General features: G+C 50.5%; 3 protein-coding genes across 4 annotated transcripts; 2 read left to right on the top strand and 1 right to left on the bottom strand.

Moving 5' to 3' along the window:
• Nucleotides 1-656: 656 nt before the first annotated feature.
• On the top strand, nt 657-18,645 carry Cltb (clathrin light chain B). 2 transcript variants are annotated; one of them, XM_031358990.1, is made up of 6 exons: nt 657-1,045; nt 5,269-5,315; nt 12,296-12,413; nt 12,628-12,739; nt 14,421-14,474; nt 17,556-18,645. In XM_031358990.1, the coding sequence occupies exons 1-6, from the start codon at nt 859-861 to the stop codon at nt 17,725-17,727; spliced, it is 690 nt and encodes a 229-aa protein (XP_031214850.1). In that variant the 5' UTR covers nt 657-858; the 3' UTR covers nt 17,728-18,645. The 2 variants fall into 2 exon arrangements, with proteins under 2 accessions (XP_031214850.1, XP_031214851.1); XM_031358991.1 differs by lacking the exon at nt 14,421-14,474 and having other exon boundaries at nt 698-1,045.
• Nucleotides 18,646-20,742: 2,097 nt separating this feature from the next.
• Higd2a (HIG1 hypoxia inducible domain family member 2A) lies at nt 20,743-21,851 on the bottom strand. The gene is made up of 2 exons (XM_031359194.1): nt 21,468-21,851; nt 20,743-21,161 (listed from the first exon to the last, which is right to left on the bottom strand). Exons 1-2 carry the CDS (start codon nt 21,619-21,621, stop codon nt 20,995-20,997), a joined length of 321 nt encoding a protein of 106 aa, XP_031215054.1. The 5' UTR covers nt 21,622-21,851; the 3' UTR covers nt 20,743-20,994.
• Nucleotides 21,788-27,774, top strand: Nop16 (NOP16 nucleolar protein). The gene is made up of 5 exons (XM_031359193.1): nt 21,788-22,005; nt 22,092-22,200; nt 23,478-23,547; nt 25,881-25,987; nt 27,177-27,774. Exons 1-5 carry the CDS (start codon nt 21,899-21,901, stop codon nt 27,318-27,320), a joined length of 537 nt encoding a protein of 178 aa, XP_031215053.1. The 5' UTR covers nt 21,788-21,898; the 3' UTR covers nt 27,321-27,774.

Here is a 27,774-nt window from a genome sequence, read left to right as displayed (position 1 = left end):
AAAAGCGAAAATGATTGCAATGAGAGTTTTAGGCATGGCATTCAATCTGCTGTCTCAATACATCTATTAATTACTAAAGAAAATGGCAGACTCCACGTGTTGACATTCTGCCTTAAGAACTATGAGTCGCCGGGCGGTGGTGGAGCCTGCCTTTAATCCCAGCCCTTAGGAGGCAGAAACAGGGGATTTCTGAGTTCGAGGCCAGCCTGGTCTACAGAGTGAGTTCCAGGACAGTCAGGGCTATACAGAGAAACCCTGTCTCGAAAAACCAAAAGAAAAAGAAAAAAAAAAAAAAAAGAACTCAGAGTCACGAGTCACTTTAATCTGAATAACTAAAGAAAGAGCTCAAATCCAGAGACAAAACAATCGGTCAGTTGCTTTCGTGAACATCAATGTCACCAGACACAGAGAAAGAGGAACCGTCCCTGATTTCAGGGGATCATCACACAGATAGGGCGGCGGGATGCTACCACGCAGTCCTGGGCCGAGAGAACCAGGCTCGGCTGCGTGCACCGGATACTCAAGCCTTTCCCAGCCTCAGCTCCCTCCTCCCACGCAGGAAGAGGACGCTCCTATCAGGCAGCTCATAAGATCGGCTCTGGGAGAGAAACTTTTCGGCGAATGGACCCGGCGCTGGAGGTGGGCTGCGGGGACTCGAACCGAGGACGGGGCGGCCACCCAGCTCCGCGGGCCCCGCCCTCGGCCGCTGACGTCACCACATTCCCGCCGCGACTCCTCCCGCCGCCGCCGCCGCCGCCGCTGCAGCCGCTGCAGCCGCAGTGACAGGCAAACCCGGCGGGTGACGGGAAGTGCGGGCCGCGGGCGCGGGAGGGAGGTGACAGCAGCCACGCGGGGAAGATGGCTGAGGACTTCGGCTTCTTCTCGTCGTCGGAGAGCGGGGCCCCCGAGGCCGCCGACGAGGACCCGGCGGCCGCCTTCCTGGCCCAGCAGGAGAGCGAGATTGCTGGCATCGAGAATGACCCGGGTTTCGGAGCACCTGCCGCCAGCCAGGTGGCCTCTGCGCAGCCGGGACTCGCGAGCGGGGGTGAGTCAGCGCAGCGGCCTGGAACGGGGGCGCTGAGGCCACCGCCGGGAGCGGGCGGCCCAGTCTCGGTCACACCGGGCCTGGGTCCCTGCAGTAGTCTGAGCCCGACTATGCTGGGTGACCGAGAGTACCCCGGGGGGTGGGGGGCACTGTGTGTATCTGTGAGGCCTGGGGAAAGAGGGAGGAGCCGGGAAATGAGTTGAAGCCTGCTCTGAGACTGGATCTGCTGACTCCGGGGACAAGAATTTAGTCATGACATTTCATCCCCAGGCCAGCTCCTCCAGCGTCTGGCTCTGGAACCCTCCCCCTGCTCAGTTCTGAGGCTGTCCCAGTGTCCTAGCTAAGTGGTACAGGTGTGGGGCGGGCACAGTCCTCCCCTCCTGACCCAGGGCTTAGCGTTCCATTCTGCAGGGAAGCAGGGGGGCGCTGGGAGAACTTGCAGCTCATCCCTGGGGACCACCTGCCGTCCTGCAGCAGTCCGGGAGACAATGTTAATTACATGTAATAATTTCATACACGTTATTGGACCCATTTCAGGACTGGCCTCAAAGGGTCTACTATTAAAACAGCTAGGAAGTAGCAATAAAGAATTAACCCCCTTCTGTCTGTCGGACGCTGAGTTCTTCCTGTCCAGACCGCACAGTCTTTCATGGGCCTGACACTAAGTCAGGACAGGGGCACAAATGGCCGTGAGCTGTACCCTTCCTGTTTTTAACTGTTTGTTTAGTGGATTTACAAAGGTGGCCCAGGACATGCGTGGCTTCAGACATAAGGGTTCAGGGCCTGTTTCCTGCATTGTTATGTTTACCATTGATACTTCTGCCCCGAGGAACAATTTCTTATAAACATTTAAATATTTATTTAGTAAAAACATGGACCTTCCTGGTGACCCTCCTAATAGATCTTGTTTCTTATTTTTTTGGTGTCATGTTAAAGAGGTTTAATGGTCCTGTTGGAAATAAATATTGTATGCAGACATTCATCTTTCTTTCATTCAGCATTTTACTGTGTTGCCATGGCCACTGGGAACACAGAAGGAAGAAACCGTATGTATGGCCAATCAGTTGAATGAATGAACTCTGATGAAGAAGTGTAATAACCCTTTTGTAACATACATGAAACTAGACTTTGAGAGGTTCTCAGGACGGCTTGTCGAATAAATTTAATCAGCCCAGTGTGATGGCACCTGAGCTCCGTTCCTGGAACCCTCGTGGTAGAGAGAACTCACTCCCACAAACTGTCCTCTGACCTCACCTACATGTGTGCTGTGCGCCACACACAAACACACACAAGTAAATAAAATGTAAATAGTAATAATAATAATAAAAAAAGAAAAAACTGGAGTTTGAATATCTTGCCTAGGGCCACACAGCCATGAGTGATAGATAGGCCTGGGGCTTGATTTTAGGCCTCCTAGCTCTGATCTTCCAAGGCAGCTGTGCTGGTTCCTTAGGGGATGATTGGATACAGCAAGGAGAAGCAAGCAAGCAGGGGCCTATCCAAGCCAGCCATGGAGGTCTGAAATAGCAGCTCTCCGCCCGGGCCCTTCATTGTCCCTGGGAACCGCCTAGGTTCCTGCGTGGAACTCACTTGTCCACGGTCTCCCCTTGAGAACAGTCTTTTCCCTCACTAGGAGGTCCCAAGTTGTTAGAAAACTCAGGAGAAAGTCAGATGCAGTTCCGGCTGAGGAGAGCCATCCGAGCCTGTGGCTTTACAAGTTGTAGTCCTTCCTAGGGGCTTACTGTCTGGGTGGGTAGGGCACTGACTGGCCCTAGATACGAGATAACCAGGAGAGAGACAGTGGTGATAACCCTTGAGGGAGCTGCCAGGGGCATGGCCCTCTCAGAGTCTCCCGGACTCGGACATTTGATGTTGCAGGTACCCAGCTGCCCTTCTGAGTGGCACTTTGGGGAACGAGGAGATGCTTCAGGAGGGGGGCTCAGCAGGTGTTCAGGCATAAATAGATCGGACCTGATTCTCCTAAGCCTAGACAGTGGGAGGTACCTATCTTCCTCCTCTGCCTTGCAGAGAATGGTAGGAGCCTGGGTGGTCTGAGGTGAACCGCCTGGCCTTCTGGGAGCTGGAAGGAAGCTGGTTCTAACAGCAGCCGCCAATGCACACCTCTGAGTCACCTCCCTAGACAGTGAGGTCTTCTGCTAGCAGCTCTCGTGCAGCGTTCACTGCGGCTGGCTCTTGGGGGCTGGGGAAAGCTGTGTCTGGCGTAGGCCTGAACCGGAACCCCACTGAGCTTTCTCTCTGGACAGATCTGCAGCCGGCCTGAGCCATGGACACTTTGTTTCCATTCATCAGCCTTGGGCAGTGCCCAAGTGCTCTATGCTTTCACACCCGTTCTCCGGGCTCTTGGCTTGACTGTGACTTACGGGCCAGCTCTGTGTAATCCTATTGCCCCTGCTGGCCTTAGAAAGCTCACGAGGAGGCCACACACCAAAAAGCTTATCCTCTAGACTCCTTGTTTGCTTTGCTGTATTTGTTCTGTGGGCTCTGTAGTAGACTCAGAATTATAAATGTGCAAGAGCCCCATGAGATACAGGCTGATAATTCAGAGAGTGGGTGTGTATGCAGTCCCAAAGAGGCTACCAGTGCTCCATTCTTCTGGAGGCCTGGGTGGGCAACAGGAAATCCATGTGGCCTTGTCAACGAGGGTTCTGCTGGAGGCAGGGTCAGGTTAAAGAGAGGTAGTGCAATGTCCCCAAAAGGCTGTTCCCATAGGTACAGAGCATCCGGAATGGACCCTGGTGAGGAAAGGCTAGGTAGAGAGGATGCCCCCAAAGAAGCCCCTCTAAGGAAGGTGGCCATACCCTTTTTGGATCACCTTCATTTAGAGAGCGAGCCACCTGTACTGTAGAAACCCTACCAGAGGGGGTGAGGTGAGAGCTGTCATAGTAGATCACGATTAATCACTGCTTGACGGCAAATAAGTTAGTTATAATTTATATCAGTGACACATGACTGACATGGGGTTGGTTGGCCCCACTGAATCCTGTCAGGCTTAGGCCAGTAGTGTTGTTCCTCAGAGGCTAGTCCATCCCATACAGGGCGAATTGTCTGTCTGTGGTGACCACATAAGGTCTGCTGTGACTCACAGCTAGGGGACATGACAGTCTCAGAGAGCCCTTGCCAATTACAATGAGCCCCAAAGAGCAATTCAGCTCTCATTTGGCGAACTGTCTCTGCTCGTCCGTTCTATGCAGGAGCCCTTAGTTGGGAAAAAATAAGCACCCAGAGTCTAGTAAGGAGTACACGCCCTGGGCATGCCCAGTCACTGTACAAGAGAGTGGGACACCCTGTGTAGTGTTTTTGGCGTATCCCAGAGACAATACTTTCTTTTAGTGTCTAGGGAAGTAGAGAAAGCAGGCTAAGGTTCCCTGTAGGAGGTAACTTACACACTAATAAAAAAAATTAATTTGTTTATTCAGTATCTAGTGACTAAACTTGTAGAGAGGCCCAGGCCCCATGCATGGGCGTGGCTCTAGCCATGATGCTCTAGCTTGCCACTAGCAGCACAGACAACCAAAGCAGGAGTGTAGGTTTGAGATGGCGAGGGCACAGGCTGGGCTGGGTATTGGCGTGAGGGGAAGGCGACTGTGAAGGTCGCTGTTGCAGCAGAAGGTCCTTTGTGGCTAACTGGATATTGGATGAAGGGATTGTGAGGAGTCGCTGTGAGCCAACATGACATCCTGGGAGGGGCACAGAGAGAAAAAATAGGCCAAGTGTTGCCCAGGGGGAGCTCTGAGGCCTGTTTGTCCAGGCAGAGTGGTTGCTCAAGGTTCCAGCAGGACATGCAGAGACAGACCCCTCTCCTCCTCATCCCTGGTGGCCTCTCCCTAAACTCACAGTACCCCTGTCTACTTACCAGGTCCCAGCTCCACGCTTAACTTCAGGTCTGTAAGGGACGGTGTACTACCAGGTGATCTAGAGCAATCACAGTAGCCTTCTGAGCCTCTGCTTGAGAATCTGTAAAATGGGTCACTAATAGTTTCATCATAGGGCTGTGGCAAATATTAGGGATGACAGTGAGCGCACATGGGAACAAGAGCCTCCTTGTTTTTATACCCATTATATATTATATACATGGGGGGTGTGGGAGGGCGGCAGGTGTCAGTATACCTATGGGTGTATGCACAGGTCTGCTCAGGAAGCAAAAATAGGATCGTTGTGTGTAAGCGGAACTGTGAGTGAAACCGTCTCCTTGCTCTTCCCAGCTGGCTCAGAGGACATGGGGACTACCGTCAATGGAGACGTGTTTCAGGTAAGCAGAGGTGGGGCAGACTGTCTCAGGCTCAGAGGCTTGTTTCTCCACTGGAGGTCATCTAGGGATCACGTTGGCTACACTGACCGTTTTCTTGTCATGTGCGGGAGACAGGGACTGACTGAGGAGTCGCTCAGGGTGTCCTCAGGAGTACCTAGCTTCAGGAAGGAGTGGCGTGGGATGGAGGGAACTAGAGCTGTGCTGGGGTAGGTGCCTCTGGTGGGAGGCTGGCCTGACTGGCCATCTCCCACCCCCGTGGGTACTTTAACTGGGTAGGCTCTTTGATCAGGAGATTACATGTGGAATCTCCCCTAAGCAAATAACTGAGAAAGGGTACCCAGATTCTCTGCAGGATGGTTTGTCACAGCAGACCAACTAGAAATAACTTACATATTCAGAATCAGAGGCCTAGGTCAACTGTTCCAAGGGCGATCGGAGCTTCCTGTCTCTGTAGGCATGCATGCCCTTATTAAAGCAACTTGCAGAATGAATGATGTGCCATTATTTTTATTTTTGGTGTTTGCACAAAATATTTGGAAAAGGCATTCCAGTTATCAACAGTGGTTGGTCCTGAAAGTACGACATCCTGGCTTCCTCTTTCCACCACAGGGGCTGGTGCAGTATGGATGGGAAGGGAAAGACCAGCTGGGAATGGGGCTCAGGGGAGGACCACAGAAACAGAACAAAACAAAACACACAGACTGAGAGAGCACACACACCAATGGCATCCCCAAGCCCCACACGGAGAACCATGGATGTCTAGGTGGGGCTGGGCCTCTACTACGGGAGCTTTATGTTCAACTTGGGCAGGTAAGACACGGCTGTTGTTGGGGCCTGCAGCTTCTGGATCTCCTGAGCCCCACCCCGTGGAGGAGTTGGCCTCTTGGATCCTGGGAGAATAAACAATACTTTCTTATGTAAGTGGGATGGGCTCCTCCTAACACAGGAAAACTGGCCTAGCCCCATTTCTTGAAAATGACTCAACAGACAATGAGTTAGAAAAGTCTCTCCCTAGGATCCTGGCAGCTTCGTGTCCAGCTGGGTATAGCGGAGCTAAGGAGCAAGCGTCATTCTCATGCTCTTAGGACTTTGCTCAGGCTGTTTCTGGGCTCCAGGAACACCCACAAAGACCTTCATGGCTCAAAAGGTCTCTGTTCTGCAGTGGCTATGCTGGAGCAGCACTTGGAACTGCAAGATCATCTAGAACATCCTGAGTCACATACTGTCACTTCTCAGTTGAGGAGAAGCTTGAGATTTTAACATATATTGAAGAAATTCACAGATGGAGTTTTTCTCACTTGAACAATTTGGCTCTCCTGGCCCGTTGCTGCCTCCTTCAGTATCACTGCCCATTAGCGGGTGTGAAGAGTGCAGTCTCAGGAGTAATTCTTTTTTTATTTTTTTTAAGATTTATTTATCATTATATGTAAGTACACTGTAGCTGTCTTTAGACGCACCAGAAGAGGGCGTCAGATCTCTCTACGAGTGGTTGTGAGCCACCATGTGGTTGCTGGGATTTGAACTCAGGACCTTCAGAAGAGCAGCCAGTGCTCTTACCCACTGAGCCATCTCGCCAGCCCCATAAGTAACTCTTATTCTCTGTGGTCACAATGCCCCGAGGCATGTTGATCTGTGAATCACGCCACACCCTTGCTGCCCTAGAATTCTCCAGGGCTAGGGAAGGTCACAGAAGAGACGGTTTATTTGACTTAGCTGCAAATCTCCTGCCTGCCTGCCCTGCCTACACTTTGCTCTGCTGCTGGACCCAGAAAACTCTCTGTAGGATAAGCAGAGCGAGTGGTGTGTGGCATGCACCTTCCAGGATAGATGCCTTGGCCTGTGCAAGCTCATCACATCCAGCACGCGGGGTAGAGCCTTTGGCTCAGGCTTTTCCAGTAGTTGAGGTGGTCACCGACTACAAACCTATCCCTAGCATAGCAGGAGGTTAAGCCTAAGAGCACCCATTCCAGCTCTTGTGGCTGCTGGGGGGGACCCTGCAGAACTCATTTCCTTTCTGCCCCCCCCCCAGCCCCACTCCCTTTGCACTTCTCCTCCTCCTGTGAGCTCCTTAGAGGAATCCACAGCTCAGCCCAGCTTAGCCTGAGCTGCTCAATCCTGAAGGCGGATATACGATACGGGCCATGAAGTTTTAGCATGCACTTGGCCAGCATGAAAATTCAGCTTTGGGAGTGGGGCCCAACAGAGACATCCCTCAAAAGAGGGGGACAGGAGGCTGGGTGAGGGTCAGCTGGCCTGCCTGTGGCCTCTTGTTTTTTGCTCCTGGCCATACCCAGCCCTTTCATCAGTGCTACTTTGGAGGAGTTCTGAGCACTTCTTTGGCTACTAGTATGGCCACTCTAGCCCTGGGCTGCTACACCTTCTGGAAATGACCCCACCCCCCTACCTAGGATGCTTAAATAGACATGGATGAGCCTCCGTGTGTACCTGACGCTTACTGGCAGGAGCAGAAATAGAAATCCAAAGTAACCTGGAGAGAAGCCAATGAGGTGATTCTCAGGCCCTGCCTGCCAGCAACCCCGATGTCTCCAGCTTTCTGGTGGTGAGGACCCTAAGCACCCGGTGACAGTGAGCCGCAGTAGCCATGCTTTTTAACATGCGTGGGCTGTGGGGAGATCTCATGGCTGTCGCATTCATTATGTGAGCCTTATTAGATGCCCTGAGCAGGATGCTGTCATTTCGCAAGTTTGAAATCAGGGTTGCCCAGGGCAGGGGTTTTTCTCAACAGCCATCACCTGGTGCGTGGCAGAACAGGCACCGTAAGCCAGGCCCCTCGGATACAGTGTCCAGCGCCTTTCCTGGGCCCTCCCCTAGCTTTATAACCAGCCGTTTGTTCATTCATTTCTCAACCTGCATTATTTGGGGGCCAGGCCTGTGCTGCGGTGGTGGGTGTGAAGGCAAAGCCAATGGAGTGTTTGTCCCCAGAATTTACTTCTAGTGGAGTTCTGGGATGGCCCAGGAAACCTGGAAAGAAATCGGTATAGCCCAGGAGCTTAGATTTGAGGGTAATGCTGAGACAGGAGGGTCATAAGTTCAAGGCTAGCATGGGGCACATTTTCATTTTGAGGCCCTTAAAAACAAACAAACAAAAAAAACCCCCAAAACAAAAAAAACTCTAACAGCTTGAGTTCTTTTTGTGTCTGAAAACGACTGAGGGCTTTACGGGGATTACCCTACTTAATCCTCCCAACACCCATCACAGTTTCTTTTATTATCCCCATTTTGTTCAAGGAGATTTTACTAGCTGTTCTAGTTACACAGGAGCTGGAAGCCTGGAGCCCAACGTGGGGAAGTGCCCCCGGAAGTGGGTTCAAAGCTGCTCTCGGGAGGCATGGCTGGCCCTGGCTGAGGGGATAGCACGCGTAAAGGCACAGAAGCTAAGACAGCTGGGTCAGGGTTCATCCCGAGGCCTTATGGAGTCTGCGGCCTAGAGGGATATGGCATCAAAGCTCCAAGATGGGGCTGTGGAGATGGCTCAGTGGTTGAGAGCACTGATCGGTCTTCCGAAGGTCCTGAGTTCAAACCCCACAACCACATGGTGGCTCACAACCATCCTGAAGGAGATCTGACGCCCTCTTCTGGTGTGTCTGAGACAGCTATAGTGTACTTACATATAATAAATAAATAAATAAATCTTTAAAAAAATAAAAAGCCCCAAGAGGCCACAGACATAGGATTGCCTAGTGTAACTCCCAACCATAGCGTATCAGCGGCCTCTCATGTGGTGTAGGAGGTGGTCCTAGCTTAGGTAGACTACTTTATACTCTGAGCTTGGGACAGATTGTGTCTACTTCCAGGGGCGGGAAGTGCCTTGCAATCCTGAGCCTCATGTGCCCTGGATGTGTAGTGGAACTGCTCCAAGGGTTGCCCATGCTTCATGCCCAGACCTTGGGCAGCGGAGGAATCATGCCCAGACCTTGGGCAGCGGAGGACTGAGGCTTCATTTTCTGGCTTTTCCCTGCTGATGACCTTGATTTAGTAATTTAACCTTTCTAAGCCTGGCCTCTCATTTGTAAAATGGGGATTCAGGGCCCTGCCCTGTTGTTCCCACGGGGGTGGGGGGTGGAGGTGGGGGAGCGGGGATTGTTGGGAAAAGCACTCTGTAACCATGACAGCCTTATACATTTTACATTACTGACTTGTGCACTAAGTGAGCTTAGGAGTGTCCTGGAGGCAGGAGAGAGGTGTGTGTGGAGGGCTGGGGGAGACAGGGACCCTGAGGGATATAGTCTTTAATCTTGAGGTCACTTAGCAGCAGCCAGGCTGGGGCCTGGGACTGCGGCTGGGGGGTAGTGTTTGTCTAGCATGCCTAAGGCCCTGGATTCAGACCCATCACAGGGGCAGTGCAGGAATCATGCAGTGTTCCTGTTAGCTGTTCTGTGGCAGGGAAGTCCCTGCTTGCGTTCACACCCAGCTATTCAGTCTGAACCTGGCTGAACTCTGTCACTGGCTTTCCAAGGGTGACTGTGGCACTTTGGAACTAGGGTCCCCTTACCTATCAAACAAGGGCAATAAAACCTTCTGAGTGGAATTGTAAAGATCAAAGACATGCATTTACTAGCAAGTGCTCTGCTAGAGGGCTGCCTGCTCGGGGATGTTTCTCCAGTGCCTCTTGCCTCCACTCCCTCCTACATCTGTTAGGACCTCTGGACCTAAGAGTTTCCCAAAGGCACCTGGCCTGTTTGGTCCTGTAGCTTGCTGGATCTTGGTGTATAATGCCTTTCTCTCACCATTTGCTGTTCTCTGCTCCCAGGCAAGAATGGCCATGGTTTTTTTTTTTTTTTTTTTTTTTTTTTTGGTTGGTTGGTTGGTTGGTTGGTTTTTTTGGTTTTTCAAGACAGGGTTTCCTGGAGCAGACCAGGCTGGCCTCAAACTCAGAAATCTGCCTGCCTCTACCTCCCAAGTGCTGGGATTAAAGGCTTGTGCCACCACCCCCACCACCCCCACCCCCGGCTTGGCCATGTCATTTTTTTGGTCTGGCCTCTTACCTGGTCTGTACCTATATACTATACCTATCAGCTGTGACCCTCACCTCTGAGGGACTCCCCATCTCAAGCAGCCAGAAGACAGGCTGTCTATCCCTGTCCATGACCTCCACACTTATGGATTTAATAAGTTATCTCTTCCTCTCACTCCTCTTCCTTCTCCTTGTCCCTTGGGTTGTACTTGAACCCAGAGTCTTATGACAGGTAGGGATACCCTGTCCCATGGAGTTACATCTCTAGCCTCAATACAGCCTCCCTCGTCTTGGCCCTCCTGCTCTGGATGCTGTGTGGCGGCAGTCAGTCTCTGGTTTTATGGAACAAACTGTCTTAGGCAGCTAGAGGGCTGGGGGTGGCTGGGTGGGAGACAGAAAGTAACCATGTAAACAGGTAAGCCTGTTCAGCAACAGGCCCTCTGAGGACAATAAATAAATAAAATGTGGTGTCCCCTGGGATCCAGGTGGGATCAGTTCCAGCACCCCTGAAGATATAAAAGCCCAAGAATTCAAGTTACTTTAATAAAATGGGCACGTATTCAGATTGTGGTGTGGCTCAGCAGTAGAAACTTCGAAGGCCTATGGTGAAGATTTCAGTGGCTGGAGGAAGGAAGCCGGGCACACTGAAGTAGGAGCCCTATGGGGTCTATGCCCACAGGAATGTGGAAGGCAGAGTGAAGCTGCCAGGCATGGTAGCAGGGCCTGTACTCCCATCCTTCAGAGAGAAAGGGTCTCTCAGACCAAAGGTGTGCCATCCACACTGATCTAGGTATACAACCCCCAACATTTCTGTCCCTATCAACTCTGTCACCAGAGCTGAACCCCACCCACTACGTCTGCCCATCTTTCGTGGTCTCAGTGTTCCTTCTGTACAAAGGGAATGAGAACTGATGGTGATGGGCTGGTGAGATGGAAAAGCAGTGAAGATACTTATTGCTAAGCCTCAAGACTTGAGTTCACCCCCAGAACCTGCAAAGGGAAGGAGAGAACCCACTCCCCAGGTTGTCCTCCGGCTCCCACGGTCAGGTCCTCTCTGGCAAACACAAATGGAGAAATACACTTAAAGAAAAAGAATGATAATTCTAGTCCCACCCACTGAGCTATCGGCCATCCTGTGGTGGGCACTCTTCTGTCTCAGGGTTGAGAATGTAGCTCAGCTGGAAGAGTGGCTTGCTAAGCATGCACGTTGGATATCATCAGTGCAACGGAACACAACAGGATGTAACCCCGGCGTAGTGGCCCACACCTGGTTGCCGCATTCTGGAGGTGGAGGCAGGTTAGTCAGAAGTTCAAGGCTACCTTCAGATATGGAGCAAGTTCTGGGCCATCTTGGACTATGTGAGGCCCTGTCTCTATACAAAGAAATAAATACCTTACAAATACTGTTGCATCAAATCCCAGCATCAGCTCTGAGAGACCATCTTACTATGATCATTTTCACTGAGGAAAACACACACACGTCTGGCAGCTTCAGCAATGGGTTTGTATGGCTTTAGAGTCCAAGTTTAGCCAGGCAGTGGTGGCACATGCCTTTAATCTCAGCACTTGGGAGGCAGAGGCAGGCGGATTTCTGAGTTCGAGGCCAGCCTGGTGACAGAGTGAGGGTTTCTCTGTGTAGCTCTGGCCAGACAGAGTGAGTTCCAGGACAGCCAGAGCTACACAGAGAAACCCTGTCTCGAAAAACCAAAAAAAAAAAAAAAAAAAAAAAAAAAAAAAGAAAGAAAGAAAGGAAGTGTCAGGGAGTTGGCTGGGATGATGGTCAAGCCCTGAGAGGTTGATTGGCCTGAGGCTGCATGGGGAGCAGAGTGTGGCTGGCAGAAGGGAACACTGAGTGTAAAGGTAGGGTGTAGTGTGGGGTGGGCTGGGTGCTGGTGTGGGTCAAGGCTGCCTGGGTGTCCTGGTTTGAGGGCTCTCTTGGTACAAGTAAGAAGAGCCCAACTGCAGGCACGCTGGGCCACTGTGAGACATGGTGCTCTTGTTGTAGGAGGCTAATGGGCCTGCCGATGGCTATGCTGCGATTGCCCAGGCAGACAGGTTGACTCAGGAGCCTGAGAGCATCCGGAAGTGGAGAGAGGAGCAGAAGAAGAGGCTGCAGGAGCTGGGTGAGAGTGACTCCAGTAGGGATGGCTTCTGGTGCCTGCTGGGTGGGACAGAGTGAGGCAGCCTTGGAATCTTGTCTAAGCAGCTGAGGCAGGCCTGTGTGGCCAAGGGTGGGTCCTGGGCCTGCTGTCTCAGGCCGGAGGTGGAGCAGCCAGGGTGGCGGTAGCTGTTCTCCACAGAAAAGTTGCTATACTCATTCTCCTGCGGGGCTCACAGACGCTGCCTCGAAGGTGACTGAACAGGAGTGGCGGGAGAAGGCCAAAAAAGACCTGGAGGAGTGGAACCAGCGCCAAAGTGAACAGGTTGAGAAGAACAAGATCAACAACAGGTGAGTGAAAGCCAGGGGACCTGAGGGGAGCTAAGGAGGCTGAGGGAAGACATGAGGACATAATGAAAACACAAAGGGAATAATCATAAGAACACAAGGCCATCTCTGAGAAGATGGAGGAGGGAGCCATGGGAGGCCATGGTGGGGTAGTGGGGCTGGGGGCTGCCTTTGAATAGATGATGCAATGAGGACACAGGGAGGGGGGCTGCTGGAACCCTAGGGTTCCTGATTGCATGCCCACTCCTAAGCCCTTACTTCTCTCTGTGGTATGACCGGGAGGAAGAAGAATAGGTACTAAGGCCCTATGTGTACTTAGACTCTTCAGGGCCCTTAGTCCTCTGTCGGCAACTCAGAGAGGGCACAGGCCTGGCTGAGAGTGAAGAGTCAGCCTGAGTATTTGATGCCATTTCTGTAAGAAATGGCAAATGATGGTACTTCAACCCAGTGTGACTAAGGGATGAAGGGACACTAGTGGCCTGTGTGGATAAAAAGGCCAGGATGGTGGCATTGGGGCATAAGTGACGTCAGTCAGCATTTACTCTCCCTGCCACTCAGCTCTGCTTCATTCGGTTCTGGCTCTACCATTGGTCTTATACCCCTGTCTAGGGACAGCAGCATAAGGCCTCTACTCTACCCTATGATGCAGTCAAGCTCAGGGAAAATAGCAAATATCTAGTGGCTCCTACCAGAGTTGCCTTGGGCTGTGTGACCCTCCCAGTAGACAGGGGAAGGTTTGCTCCAAAAGGATCCAGCCAGGGTAAAAGTCCCATTCACTGGGTTGCTAGGGGGCCTGTCCTATCTAAGCCGCAGGGACTTCATGGGAGCAGCTGATCCCACAAAACACAAGCAGAGCAAGGCACGGGTACAAACCAGAGAACACGATTGTAGAAATGGATGCTGCCCTGCTTCGGATGCCGTGTCCTTCAAGATACAAGATCTTCCTCGAAGGGAAAGGCAATCAAACTGCTGCATGCTAAGCCCGGCTTAGAGCGTCACATGAGGACCTTCTGTATCCTCAGAGTTCAGTGAGAATCACACACATAGAGCCAAACTTGCATCCAGTGGGGCCCTGTGCTTCATGAAGACCATAGAAGCAGTGTACATGCTGGAGAAGAACTATTGTCTAGAGCAGTGGTTCTCAACCTGCGGGTTGCGACCCCAGGGGATCACATATCAGATAATTCTGCATTACAACTCACAACAGTAGCAAGATTACAGTTATGAAGTAGCAATGAAAATAATTTTATGGTTGGGGGGTCATCACAGCATGAGGAACTGTATTAAGGAGTGATAGCATTGGGAAGGTTAAGAACCATTGGGTTAGGGACTTGTCGTTGAGGGGTGACCATGGTTCATTAGGAAAGAAGAGCTGGTATAAGGGAGAACACCCTAGACCTGGGAGCATCATGGCAGGAATGGATGTGGTGTGCTGCTCTACAGGGAGTCAAAGCGTAGAGGGAATGGTTTGGGGTCGAGACTCCAGTGAGCAGTAGGGAGGCCATCGATGGCTCGGGCCTTCCTACTCTCTTATGGGTGACTGTTAATGTTAAATTGTACTTCCTAACACATCTCCTCTTGGAGATACTAACACACTGTCTCTCTCTCTCTTTAACCCTGTGCCTGCCTGTCCTGCTGTCTGTCTTTCCCCACCTAACTCCTCCTCCTAACGGTTTTCCTCAAGGATCGCTGACAAAGCGTTCTACCAGCAGCCAGACGCTGATACCATTGGCTATGTGTACGTGCCTCCTTTGCTCTCTGCAGGGGCAGCTCGTGGAGGGCAGCCCACAGCCCGGCGGCTTTTCAGAGTCTCTTGTCTGTGTGGTATAAATGAATGTGGTTGGGCTCAGAGCAATGACCAGAGCAGGAGGCGAGCTCCAGGACTGGTGTGGGCATCAGCCCTTGCCTTTCATCTCTGTCCTGCTAGCAAACTGCAGGGAACTTTGCCCGTTAGAGCTCCCAAGTTGGGGCGAAGGAAAGAATGCACTAGCCAGCCTCACGTGGGAGGGGCAAAGGGCAGGGCATCCCCATTCCCCCTGAGAAGCCTCCTGGGGAGGGGTAGGTGAGATGAAGTGGTCTTTTGTGGTGGTGGTGGGGCAAACACCAGGCACAGCGTGCTGAAGGCATAAACAAGGAGTCTTTCTAAGTCTACCCTTGCCCCTCCCCTACTTGGGCTTGAGCCCCTGCCCACTGCACAGCAGCTCCTCTCCCATGTGTCTGGGTTTGGAGTCTGGCTGGAACGGTGCCTGCTCCAGCTTTGGAATGTCAGTCAGGTTTCCTCTCATGCCAGCCCCAGATGACAGGCAGTGCATTATGGACAGCAGTAGTGGGGAAGAAGTTACAGGAAGGCAGTGATTTGAGTATAGTTTCTTCGCGTCACACCTTGCCTAACCGCTCCCACTGGAACTGGGCTTGCTGAACCACACTACCGCAGCCTCTACTGCCCTCTGCCCTCGCCCTCTCTTAACACACACAGGGCAGGGCGCAGCCTTCTTTTCCTTCCACCCACACCCTCCTCCTCCCATCTGGTATATGCTGGTACTTATCCTGTCCCTGTCACTGGTCAGATGTAGAGAAGAGACAGATAGCCTTCCCCCTGCAGGTTGCTCATGTGTTGGGATGCATCATGAACTCTGGAAGCCACAGTCTCCGCTGGGAAGCCAGTGCATGCATGCTTCAGAGACTCATGACCCTCAGTTACACTTTAAGAGTTAAAAATGAATTTGCCAGGTAGCCAGAGTTGACAAGGACACTCTAGGTGGGAGAAGCAGCTGGGGCAGAGGCCCGGAGAGAACTGACTGGCTAGGTTTGTGGGGATGAGTGGAGGCCAATGCTGGGAGGCCTCCACTTGGGAGCTGGACTCTCTGTGCCAAGCTGAGGAGCTTAGATTTGACCCTCAAGGCAGTCGGCAGTCATGGAGACATCTAACAGGGAAGAGAGACATCTGGCTGGTGTAGGTGCTGTAGGATACTACTGGGGCCAGTGTTCCTACTGGACCCAAGGAAATGGTCCAGAGAACCCAAGAAGGCTCAGAAGGAGAAAGACTTGGACTCAAGACTTCTCAGCCTTCCATCTGCCTGCGCATTGCAAGGGAGCAAAGCAGATTCTGGTTCCGCAGGACCGAGGTGAGGCTCAGGCTGTTCTGACAAGCTCCATGGTGATGCCCATGATGTTGGGCATGGCTCAGCAGTAAAGGCAGAGGGGGAACCTCTTCACCCAGACAGGCAGCTGCAAGGATAAAGCCCTTCATCCACACTTACTAACCCTCACAGCACAGAGCTGTCACCACACTGGACGCTCAGGACAGAGGCCCAGCTCAGAAGAGTGGAAGCCATGCTTCTCACCTCCCAGGCTAGCTGAGCACACACCAGAAAGGGAAGATCATGATGGTGGATCCCACCATTGAGCCCAGGCCAGTTCCAGTGCACAGCACACTGAGATCACTTGGAGAGCTCTCTGACCCACCTCCCAACTGCTCCCCAACGTTGGATCCCTTTTCCTCCCTCCCAAATAACTGAGTCAGTCTGTGCTGTTCACAAACTCCTCAGTGTGGACCTATCAGGAGCCATACCCTTACAGAAAGCCGACTTTCCCTCCCTCCATACTCCAGACTGTTGGCTGCTTTGCTCCTGTGCAGGTAAGCACAGCTACCGTGTGTTCATTACACAAGTGTCCTGTCAAGTCCAGAAGCTGCTGCTGCTTGCCACCCCTCCTGACCTCTGGCTCTTGAAAACTTTTCTGCCCCTTTTCCACTCTGGTCACTGAATCCTGGTGTATGTTACAGACGCCCCATTTATGGCTAGGCACTCTAAGTTGGTGGCTTTTAAAACTGTCAACCAAGAATTTTGAAGTGTGGTAGAGTTCTTGCCTGGCATACACAGAGAGAAATACCCAGTACTCAATACCATCAAAGCAGACTCCGGGAGAAGAAGCAGCCCCAGATTTTATCCTAATATGATTCCAACTGAAGCAAAGCTTCCAATAGAGCCTTTCCCGAGCTGTGGCTCCATCCAGACAGAACTGTTCTGGGCTCAGAAGGCTTCTGTAGTCAGATATGCTTGAGATGTGGAAAATTCCACATCCATTATAAAGTTGATTAGGTGGTTAGTCAGTATCCTCTCGATCAGGGTCTTGGAGGTATTGAAAATATGAGAGGTAGGTATGGAGAGACTGCTCAGTTGTAGACTGAGTACATCGTGTCTGCAGCCTGGGTTCCTTCAATCCCTAGTAATGAAAAAAAGAAGGAACGGGACAGAAATAAAGCTGGTAGTCTTTATATATCTGAGTGAGCCAGGTGTGATGGCACACACTTGTGATCTCAGCAGGCTCGGGAGTTCAAGGTCAACACTGGCTATGCTTTAAACAAACAAACAGACAAACAGAATACCCAGACTGCGAAGGTCTTTCTGAGGAAATAACGCCTACTCTAGGAACTAAATGACAAGCAACAAGCTAGCTAAGTGCAGGGGTACACACAAGATCTCAGAACTGGGGAGGCTGAGACAAGATCTCCTGAGCTCAAGAGTTCAAGACCAACTTGGGCTACATCGTGAACCACAGGCTCAAACACAAAGCAATAGCCATGAGCCGGTGAGAAAGCCTCTCGGGAAGAGGCAACATTACATTTCAAAGCCCTGAGTCTAGACGACTTCCACACTTAGGCCTAGGTTTCTTATGCCAAGGCTGTTCCTGGTGGCTGAACTCTAGGGCACAGGGATGGGGAGACTTCTGGCTCGTGTCCCAGAGTAGGCTGCAAACCACAGACTTGAGTGACTCAGGAGAAGACAACCATGAAAACCTCTTCTCTCTCCACCTTCAGGGCATCGGAAGAGGCTTTTGTGAAAGAATCCAAGGAGGAGACCCCAGGCACAGAGTGGGAGAAGGTAGCCCAGCTGTGTGACTTCAATCCGAAGAGCAGCAAGCAGTGCAAAGATGTGTCCCGCCTGCGCTCGGTGCTCATGTCCCTGAAGCAGACACCACTGTCCCGCTAGGTGCCCATCATGACAATGGCCGCGGAGCACATGGGCCTTGCTGGGGCAGAGGAGCAGCTGTTTCAGCCAGGGTGGAACTTCCTCTGGCAGCTGCCACACACACAGCCTGTTCTGTTCCTCTGAGTCTCTGGGAGCTGGGAAGTGGGACCCTTACCCCTTTCACCCTTCCCCACTCCTTCCTGGCCCCCTGTCCCAGCCCCTCATGGCTCCTGTCAGCCCACTTGGTTGTGACTGTCCTTCCTGATGTATTTTTCTTGGCTTAAAGGGTGTGTTAACTCTTTTTACACTTATTTATTAGTATCCTCATTTCTCTGGAAGCTGCACCTGGTGTCAGGGATCACATAGAACTTTCCTAGCTTCATGTCCTTAAAAGGTTGAGGATGCACTCTTGGGAGCCCAGGAGCTTGCAGCTGGAAGCATGAACTCCAAGCTGTCTGTGTCTGCCCTCCAGGAGAAAGGCAAACTTCCACAGGACAGGTCTGCAACCTTGCTCTCTCTGATTCTTTAACCAGTCTGAAGGCAGGGCCTCTGCTGTCCTCATACAGAGCTGAGAAATCTAAGGCTCCCCAAACAGAACTGGCTTTTGTGTAGAAAGGAAGTGCTGCCAGCATGCTCTAAGGCTGTGTCTAGGCCTGAGTAAGGATGGTGAATATGGCATCTGCCCAGCCTTCTACCTTGAGAGTTACCAGCGCCCTCTAAGACGTGTAGACCTGCTTCAATACAGATGTGCTTCCCTCTTCAGCTATTCGCCCCTGTGGACTTAGGATAAGCAACAGTGACCACACCTTCTTCCCCTTCAGCAGAGGCCATAAAACAGGACATTTAAGCCATTATGATCTACATGGTGTTTGAAAAGATTTGGATAAATGCCAACAGTATTAGCTCCCTAAGATTGCCATTAAAAAGTACTGAGAGCCGGGTGGTGGTGGTACACACCTTTAATCCCAGCACTTGGGAGGCAGAGGCAGGAAGATTTCTGAGTTCGAGGCCAGCCTGGTCTACAGAGTGAGTTCCAGGACAGCCAGGGCTACACAGAGAAACCCTGTCTCAAAAAACCAAAAAAAAAAAAAAAAAAAAAAGGACCGAGAAACCTGACTGCCTTAGAGCATCAGAAATCTGTTGTCTCAGTTCTGGAGGCTAAAGTCCCAAATCTGGGAGCGGCCAGGCCGCGCCCCCGGGAGACGCTAAGCAGGACCTGTGCCTCTCGTAGCTTCTGGTAGCTCAGGATCCCTTGGTTTGCAGACACAGGCTCCCCAGTTCTGCCGACATCCTCACATGGCTGGCTGCTTTCAGCTTCTTTCCATATATGATTTTTGTGTCCAATATTCTTTTTTTAAATATAGATACGAGGGGCTAGATGGCTCAGTGGTTAAGAGCACTGGCTGCTCTTCCAGAGGTCCTGAGATCAATGCCCAGCAACCACATGGTGGCTTAAAACCATCTGTAATGGGATCTGATGCCCTCTTCTGGCATTGGGGTATACATACACAGGGAGGGGGGAGAGGGAAAGAGAAAGAGACAGAGAGAACACTCATAAATTAAAAAAAAAAAAATAGATATGGGTCTTACTGGATTAAAGCCCACCTTAAAGACTGTATTTTAACTATTGATGGTCATGGCTGTAAAGTCCCTATTGCCAAATAAGGCCTAAAGAATTAGGAGTTGGAACTCAAGTCTTAAATGTATTTTAGGGGGTGGGTATCATAACACTAGCGGTGGACATTACCTTTAAATATGGCACCATCTTCAGCTCTTTATGCCCTGTTCTTGCATCCTGTGGGTTTCACAATGCAGTGTTCCACACTGGCAATATGCTTCCCGTGGTTAAGATCAAGATAAAGATACAAACACCTGGCTCTAGTCACGGACCTTCCACTCCGAGACCTAAAACATGTCAGGGCTCAAGAAATGTATCTTTACTTTCTTTCCTTCAGGAGGTGTTCAGAGGGACAGGGGGACCCATGGCAGGAGTCGGTTCCTCAGGCAACACAGTGACCACAGATCACCAATGCGCTTGAGACTTGTGCCAAAAGCTGGAATGGTCAGCAGAGTGGAGGGTCTCAGAGGAGGCTGCACTGTAGTAAGAGAAGTAGTCAAAGAATGGTGGTGGTATGGGTTTGAACATCCTGAATCACAACAGGACCGTGACAGGCCTCATCTAAAGGCTACAGAAACTTGGAAATTGCTGGCAAACTTCCCCCTATTACACCAAACAGCTCACTGAACTAGAATCCCAAGAAGGAGCATTTGTGAATCTCTACTAACTAGTGCCCCAAGTAACTTGACAGTGACAAGGAAAGTTTGGATAGCATTAGGCTCTGTGTTCCTCTTTCACAACTGCAGAATAAACCTCGGGCCTCACAAAGATCTTGTCCTGTGCCGCTGAGCGGTACCCTCAGGCCATTTTAAATGATACAGGGTTTAAGTTACTCTACAGAGTGATCTTGAACTCTTGAAGCCATGCACAGGCAAGATTTGTCTCCCCCAACCTTCACAACAGTTAAGGCTATAGGCATGCATTATCAGACCTAGCTGATTTTTTTTGTTTGTTTTGTTTTGTTTTTTTGCTTTTGGAGACAGAGTTTCTCTGTGTAGCCCTGGCTGTCCTGGAACTCACTCTGTAGACCAGGCTGGCCTGGAACTCAGAAATCTGCCTGCCTTGCTGGACGGTGGTGGCACATGCCTTTAATCCCAGCGCTTGGGAAGCAGAGGCAGGTGAACCTCTGAGTTCGAGGCCAGCCTGGTCTACAGAGTGAGTTCCAGGACAGCCAGGGCTACACAGAGAAACTCTGTCTCGAAAAAAACAAAACAAAAAAGAAAGAAAGAAAGAAAGAAAGAAATCCGCTTGCCTCTGCCTCCCAAGTGCTGGGGTTAAAGGTGTGGGCCGCCACCGCCCAGCCCTTGCAGGTTTTTAAAGGCTAAGCCTACCAACACAGCCTGTTCCCTCCTAAAAACTTAAAGGAAAAAAATCATGGTTTTGATCGTAGGAATGAGATTAAGAAATAATTCATCACATATAAGTGTAATAAGCTTTTATTAAGTAATTAAGGGGAGGCATCACAAATAGAAGCATGCAACCCAACTGAAACGAACCTGGGATTTGGAAGGGGGCGGTGGAGGCGCAAATAAGTCACAAAATCGGCCACTTCCTCACCCAAATGACAATAAGGGCCTGTCAGAAACAGAGGGTGCACGTCTCACAGAGCTGTTTGTTGTTCCTGAGTTTTGTAATGATTTCCATGGAGCTTTCAAGACCCGGCCACACACTTAGGGTCGAGACTTCATAGCGGATGCCGCTAACCCCAACAAGATGGCTACGACCGTGAAACCCTGGGCAGCGATTCGGGTGCGCATCATTATTTGGGATCGGTGGCTCTGGCCGCGGTGGAAGCAGTAAAGGCCATAGGTGAGGGCAGCCGCCGTACCCAGACAGCCTGGGGAGAGGACAACACACACGGGAGGCAACAGGTTGGATCCTGCAGGTCCCTTGAGGACGTAGCCCACCCTGCTTTCCCAGAGCCACAACAGGAGGGCGGGAGTGGGTTGTTCTAGTGTCCGCTTCATCTAGCCCCAAGCCCCGCAACGCCTGCCGTTTCGTTCCAGTCATCCCGCACCGTCCTTTCGTCACACCTCTGGTCCGCTCCCCTTCCCAAACCCCAGATTTACTTGGTCCTCCCCCATTTCCTTCCCCTACGAAACCGCTGTCCTCTCGGTCTTCCGTTCCTACAGCACACACTTACCTATAGGCACCATTGGGTTCTCACGGGTCTTGCGAATAAACTTTTCCTTGAAGCCCTCTGGATTGGTGTAGACAGTGGGGCTGAAGCCCTCAATAACCGGGGCCTTGGACGGATCAAAAGGCGCCTCTGGACTCACAGGACGGGGAGCCGCCATACCCAACAGTACAGACACAGGTAGGACAAAAAAATCCGGACGCCGGACCCCGCCTTCTGATGAGGTCACCACGGGGCGGGGAAATAGACTGCTGAGTGTAGTACGCAGGCGCCATTGCCCGTTGCTTTCTGGGAGTTGTATTAAATGAATGTGGAGGTACTACTACTAAAACTACATTTCCCAAGAATCCCTGCGCGCACTGGGAGCCTGAGAGTTTTAACACGCGGCTCTGAGAGCGTGGTTCGGAGTTTGGGCAGCTGGTGCGGCAGTTTGCGAGATGCCCAAGGCTAAGGGAAAAACTCGGAGGCAGAAGTTCGGTTACAATGTCAACCGAAAGCGTCTGAACCGGAATGCTCGTCGGAAGGCAGCGCCACGGATCGAGTGGTGAGGAGCCAGTTTGGAGGTGGGGCCTCGGCTGGGATCGACCGTGAGGTGACAGAATCTCTTTCTCTCTCTTTCTTTGCCATTAGCTCCCACATCCGACATGCCTGGGACCACACCAAATCCGTGCGGCAGAACCTGGCGGAGATGGGCTTGGCCACGGACCCCAACAAGGCGGTTCCCCTCCGTAAAAGGAAGGTACTGATGCAAGGTTCAGGCACTTTCCCCATCTCCACACTAACCCTTCCTTATTTTCCTTCCCCAACCTGACCTTCCTTCACTGAGCAGAGTTTCAGAATTTGATCTCTCACACACACCCTTCCCATATTTGTGATGAAGTCATTTTGCTTGCACTAATTCTGGTCAAAGCCCTTTAACGACCCCTTCCTCTGCTTACCATTTCTTCTCGGGTCGGTGGAGTTTTCTAGAACGTATCCTTTTCTATCCTTGACTCCCCAGAGCTTGAGGTTTGTTTTCTTTTTTTTCTTTCTTTTTTTTTTTTTTTTTGGTTTTTCGAGACAGTCCTGGCTGTCCTGGAACTCACTCTGTAGACCAGGCTGGCCTCGAACTCAGAAATTCGCCTGCCTCTGCCTCCCAAGTGCTGGGATTAAAGGCGTGCACCACCACTGCCCAGCCGGGGTTTGTTTTCTATACTGCCTTTGGTTATCACCTGTGACATCTAGTTACTTACCAATAATCCGTTCTAGACCACCCCTTGAAGCTTTCAAAAACAGCACCCACTTCAACCTCTAGCCTCGTTCCTTTTTAAAATTTTTTTTGGTTTTTTGAGGCAGGGTTTTCCTACTTTAATTCATAGTAGTTGTAACTACATGATGATATATTATTTATCTGTATGTTATTTATCAGATATGCATATCTGTATGTTGAATGTGCCTCTTAGTCTCTTAATGTGATCTTATGTTTTGTTCTCTACTAAACTCCCAGGATTGGTAAGATGTTAGTTAACCTAATGAATGGGCTTGCTGAGTGAATTTGTTCCATTGACCTTAGGCAAGTTTCTCGCTATTCCTCTTGCCAGAGGAAAATGGCCCAAGAGCTTTTTAAGCAAACGTAAAACTATAACTAAGCACTGTCAGGTAAGTCCTTTCCATGGAGAAGATATCTGACCTGGCTCCCTGTAACTTATAAAGCACTCTTCATGCGCACGGTTTTGCGGTGTTGTTACACAGCAGAGTAAGGGAGGCATAGATAGTTGCAGAAAGATGAACTGCTTGTTAAAAATAATATTGTGGGTGTGATATGTGAATGTGAACATGAGCATACTGTGTGTGGTGTGACTTGTGAGTGTGGGCATGAACATGCCCTGTGTGGTGTGATCTAGTTCTGCTTGACCTTGGGCAGGGATTTTCTGATACTAAGCCTAGTTGTGTTTCAAGGGGGAATGTCCTTCCTTAAGCCTGGCCAGACTCTGATCAGAGGTGCTTGTCTATGGGTCTCAAACCCGTTCTTTACAGGTAAAGGCCATGGAGGTGGACACGGAGGAGAGACCCAGGGATCTTGTCCGGAAGCCCTATGTGGTAAATGGTGAGTGTGGGCTGTGTTCTCCTAGGCAGCCTTTCTCACGGGTAGAAAGGGCACTCAGGCTCTTCACTCTGCAGCCAGAGAGGCCAAGATTCAGAGAGAGAAACAAAGCAGTCCAGGGATCACAAGTAGTCCTAGCTGAGGTGTTTTCCAGCTAAACTGATGAGATTTAAATGTCTGAATTAAGGTAAAAGAGAGACACTCATAAAAGACAGAACCAGGGGTCTGAAAGAAGAAAGCATAAAGCCTTAGGCTTGTGCCCAGTTTCTCATGATTTGCTAGCTTGCCCTGTCATTTAGTTTGTCCCTGTGTGTTCCTGCTATGGAGAGTGGCACACACCCTGCAGGAAAGAGAATATTGTCGAATTCTTACCTACCCTTTCCCTACCTGTTGTAGGTTTGTTGTTATTTTTTGTGTGTTGGGAATTGAACCCTGGGCCTCTTGAATGCTAAGCGTACACTCAACCTTTTAGCCATATCTCCATTCAGGTGATTTTATTTTTTCACATCTCTTGAATAGACAGTTGCTTGACATGAAATTATTTGAGCCCTGTATGTGGCTGGTTCACATTAGAACTTTTGACCGTTCAATGTGGGGAGAAAAGAATTCCTACACCCTTCTGTATATATGCAAAGCCACATATACTTAAGGTGGTAAGATAATTATGTTTTGTTTGTTTGCTTGATTTTGGTTTTTTTTTCTAGACATAGTCCATGTTGCCCTGGCTGTCCTTGAACTCACAAAGATCCACCTACCTCTGTCTCTTAAATTCTGGTGTTAAAAGCACCATGCCCTGCAACAATTTTTTTTTTTTTAGATTTAAATTTTAGCTAAAAGAATTACTTAAAATTTACCTTCTTGGCCCTTTTAAAATGTACAGTTCTGGCTGGGCAGTGGTGGCGCACGCCTTTGATCTGAGCACTTGGGAGGCAGAGGCAGGTAGATCTCTGAGTTCAGGGACAGCCTGGTCTACAGACTGAGTTCAAGGACAGCCAGGGCTACACAGAGGAAACCCTGTCTCGGAAAAAAAAAGTACAAGTATGTTGGGTACATACATTCACACTGCTACATAATGCCAGCCCTGCACTTTGATTTGCAAAGCTGCAACCCTCTAACCACCAGGTCAGAGACTTTAGTTCCTCACACCTAGCTCAGCTTTGGCTTCTGTGGTTTGCCCATTTGCCTGGCATTTACTCTCCTTGTTGTCCTATAGACTCAATTCTTTTTTTTTGTTTTGTTTTTCGAGACAGGGTTTCTCTGTGTAGCCTTGGCTGTCCTGGCACTCACTCTGTAGACCAGGCTGGCCTCGAACTCAGAAACTCGCCTGCCTCTGCCTCCCAAGTGCTGGGATTAAAGGTGTGCGCCACCACTGCCCGGCTCAGGAGACTGAATTCTTGTTCATGCCATGAAGCATTGCTCTGCTACTGAGCAGTATTCGAACTCTGTCTGCCTTTTATTCTTCTTTTACTTGTGTGCTTTGTTTGAACAGTGTCTTGTAATATAGCTAAGGCTAGCCCTGGACTTGAGATCATCTTGCCTCCTCAGTGATGGTACTTCCTACCTGTTTCAAATAGATTTTTTAAAGACTTTATTTATGTGTGAGTACACTGTTGCTGTCTTCAGACACTCCAGAAGAGGGCATCGGATCCCAGTACAGAAGGTTGTGAGTCACCATATAGTTGCTCATATATTGAACTCAGGACCTCTGGAAGAGCAGTCAGTGCTCTTAAAATTATAACAATGCACGCCTTTAATCCCAGCACTTGGGAGGCAGAGGCAGGCGGATTTCTGAGTTCGAGGCCAGCCTGGTCTACAGAGTGAGTTCCAGGACAGCCAGGGCTACACAGAGAAACCCTGTCTCGAAAAACCAAAAAAAAGTATGACAATGACTGGGTCCATGGTCTGCATTCTCCCTTCACATGTAGCAGTGCTGTACCTTGGTCTAACCTCATAGCTCTAGTGTTGAGCCCATTTCAAATGCTGGCATAATACACCAAGAAGAGACTTTCTGTTGGTAGTGGAACTGGACAGGAATTCAACTTTCTACCTTGCTGCCCCTGGGTGTGGCATTAAGTAAAATTGGTAAGCATAGTGTTTTTCATTTTAAATTAGAACTTGAGAGTTGGTTTTCAGGAGTTGCCACTCTGATGGGTAGGAGGCAGGATTTGGGGATTTGGCATTCTAGGGCCTGAGGATGTGAGCTCCGGCTTTGGACTTGGGCAGGTGCTGCTGTACAGCAGCTCTGGTGTCCTGGGAATGGATGGATAGGCACTCGGGCAGCGCAAAAAATGCAAACAGGAAAGCCTCATTCCACTTCCTGGCTTCTTTTCCCCCAGAACTGGAGGCAGAAGCCAGCCTCCCAGAGAAGAAAGGAAACACGTTGTCTCGGGATCTCATCGACTATGTTCAGTACATGGTGGAGAATCACGGGGAGGACTATAAGGTGAGTTCTGCTCTCCAGGAGGAACAAGGGCTTGTGGAAACTCATTGGACTGTCGAATCCTGATCTGCAGTCGATGGGAAACAGGAGAAGAAAAAGTCTAGGAAGGCATCCCATTTCTTAAAGATGTTTTTATGTTTGTGTTTTGCCTGTGAGTATGTGTATGTGCGCTATATGTGTGCCTGGTACCTGTGCGGCTTCCCAACCTGGCGCTAGAGCTCCTGCGAAGGGACGGGAGCACGGGTGGGGAGGAGAAATTGCTATGGCCGCTGCAGAGACCTCTGTCTCTGTGTGTCTTCCAGGCCACTCAGTTGCTCCACACTACCCTGCACTGAGTTGGGTTGGGCTGGGCAGACTAGAGGCGGACTAGCCAGTGAGGACGACTAGCCAGTGAGGAATGCGGCACAGCTTCAGGCCGAGTGGACCTCTCACTCCTAGAACAAAAGGCTCAGAGATCTTTTGCACACCTTTAATTCCCTGGATAGGATTTATACACAGTTTTTGGGGTGATTCAGATTTCAACAGCAGGTATTTCCCAATGGTTTGGGCTGAGAGCTTGGGGAATCTTTATTTGCATCTAAGAAGGCTTGGTGCTGCTAATAGGTGACCAATATCATATACCTCTGCTGCGGGGGTGGCTCTGGAGGTGCTGTGGGGGGCTGTAGACTGAAACAGGAGCCATGGACCCAGGAGGCATGGTCAAACACCTTCCGTCCAATGCAGGCAGAAATCACCACCCATGGGGTCTCCGGAGTTCCAGACCTCTCGCTCCACCAGGACCAGGTTGTCTGCAGAGACTACTGCCCCCATGTGTATGTGCGCTGCATGTGTGCCTGGTACCCATGTATGTGTGCTGCATGTGTGCCTGGTGCCCATGTTTATTTGCTGCATGTGTGCCTGGTACCCATGTGTATGTGCGCTGCATGTGTGTGGTGCTTGTGTGGATCAGGAGAGGTTATTGGATCCCATAGGACTGGAGTTATAGACAGCTATGAACTGTTTTGGGTCCTCTCTAAGAGCAGTCAGTGCTTTTGACCACTGAAGCAGCTCTCCAGCCGTGTGATGGCTTTTGAGGTGAGAGAGCTGGATCCCGAAGATAGATTGGAAGTGGCATACTCCATTTAGGCAAAGCTCAGATTTGGATTTGAACTTCTGCCTGTGTAGCCCTCCACATGTTGTCCTTCCTTTACAGGCCATGGCCCGGGATGAAAAGAATTACTATCAAGACACCCCAAAACAGATTCGGAATAAGATCAATGTCTATAAGCGCTTTTACCCAACGGAATGGCAAGCCTTCATTGATTCTTTGCAGAGTAAGAAGATGGAGGTAGACTGAGTGGTGCATGCCCCCAGACCTAGGTCTACTGGACCAATGATACCAAACCCAGGCTGTAAGGCAAGGGATGTAGAGTTTCAGTGATGCTGGCTACGTTCAGTGGAATCAGGTTTTACATGTGTACTGTCTGTCTTTTCCTCTGCCCCGCTTCTTCTGAAGAAGGAACGCTCGTTTTGTTTTGTAATTTTTTGAGAGAGAATATTATTCTCTCTAATAGCCTTAACTGTCCTAGAACTCTGTGTAAACTAGGTTGGCCTTGAACTCACAGAGATCTACCTGCCTCTGCCTCCAAGTACTGGGATTAAAGGCGTGCTCCACCACCACCTGGAGGGGAGGGAACCGTTTGGAGGCCATCGTTCATGTTCTGTGGGGAGCTTACAGAGAGCCAGGGCCTGCTGTTCTGTGTTGAGAGGGGATGCTCTATTTCAGTGTTCTGTACATGATAAAGGGGGAT

The sequence above is a fragment of the Mastomys coucha genome, unplaced genomic scaffold, assembly GCF_008632895.1.
Source record: "Mastomys coucha isolate ucsf_1 unplaced genomic scaffold, UCSF_Mcou_1 pScaffold7, whole genome shotgun sequence".
NCBI classification, from domain to species: domain Eukaryota; kingdom Metazoa; phylum Chordata; class Mammalia; order Rodentia; family Muridae; genus Mastomys; species Mastomys coucha.
This window is presented reverse-complemented; position numbering and strand designations above follow the sequence as displayed.

Excerpts from the sequence above, each read along its gene's own strand:
- Cltb (XM_031358990.1), top strand. The coding sequence starts at position 859 with ATGGCTGAGGACTTCGGCTTCTTCTCGTCGTCGGAGAGCGGGGCCCCC. Across the intron at positions 1,046-5,268 it reads GCCGGGACTCGCGAGCGGGG|CTGGCTCAGAGGACATGGGG; the intron begins GTGAGTCAGCGC and ends TGCTCTTCCCAG. Across the intron at positions 5,316-12,295 it reads TCAATGGAGACGTGTTTCAG|GAGGCTAATGGGCCTGCCGA; the intron begins GTAAGCAGAGGT and ends CTCTTGTTGTAG.
- Higd2a (XM_031359194.1), bottom strand. The coding sequence starts at position 21,621 with ATGGCGGCTCCCCGTCCTGTGAGTCCAGAGGCGCCTTTTGATCCGTCC. Across the intron at positions 21,162-21,467 it reads GAACCCAATGGTGCCTATAG|GCTGTCTGGGTACGGCGGCT; the intron begins GTAAGTGTGTGC and ends TCCTCTCCCCAG.
- Nop16 (XM_031359193.1), top strand. The coding sequence starts at position 21,899 with ATGCCCAAGGCTAAGGGAAAAACTCGGAGGCAGAAGTTCGGTTACAAT. Across the intron at positions 22,006-22,091 it reads GCAGCGCCACGGATCGAGTG|CTCCCACATCCGACATGCCT; the intron begins GTGAGGAGCCAG and ends CTTTGCCATTAG. Across the intron at positions 23,548-25,880 it reads GAAGCCCTATGTGGTAAATG|AACTGGAGGCAGAAGCCAGC; the intron begins GTGAGTGTGGGC and ends CTTTTCCCCCAG.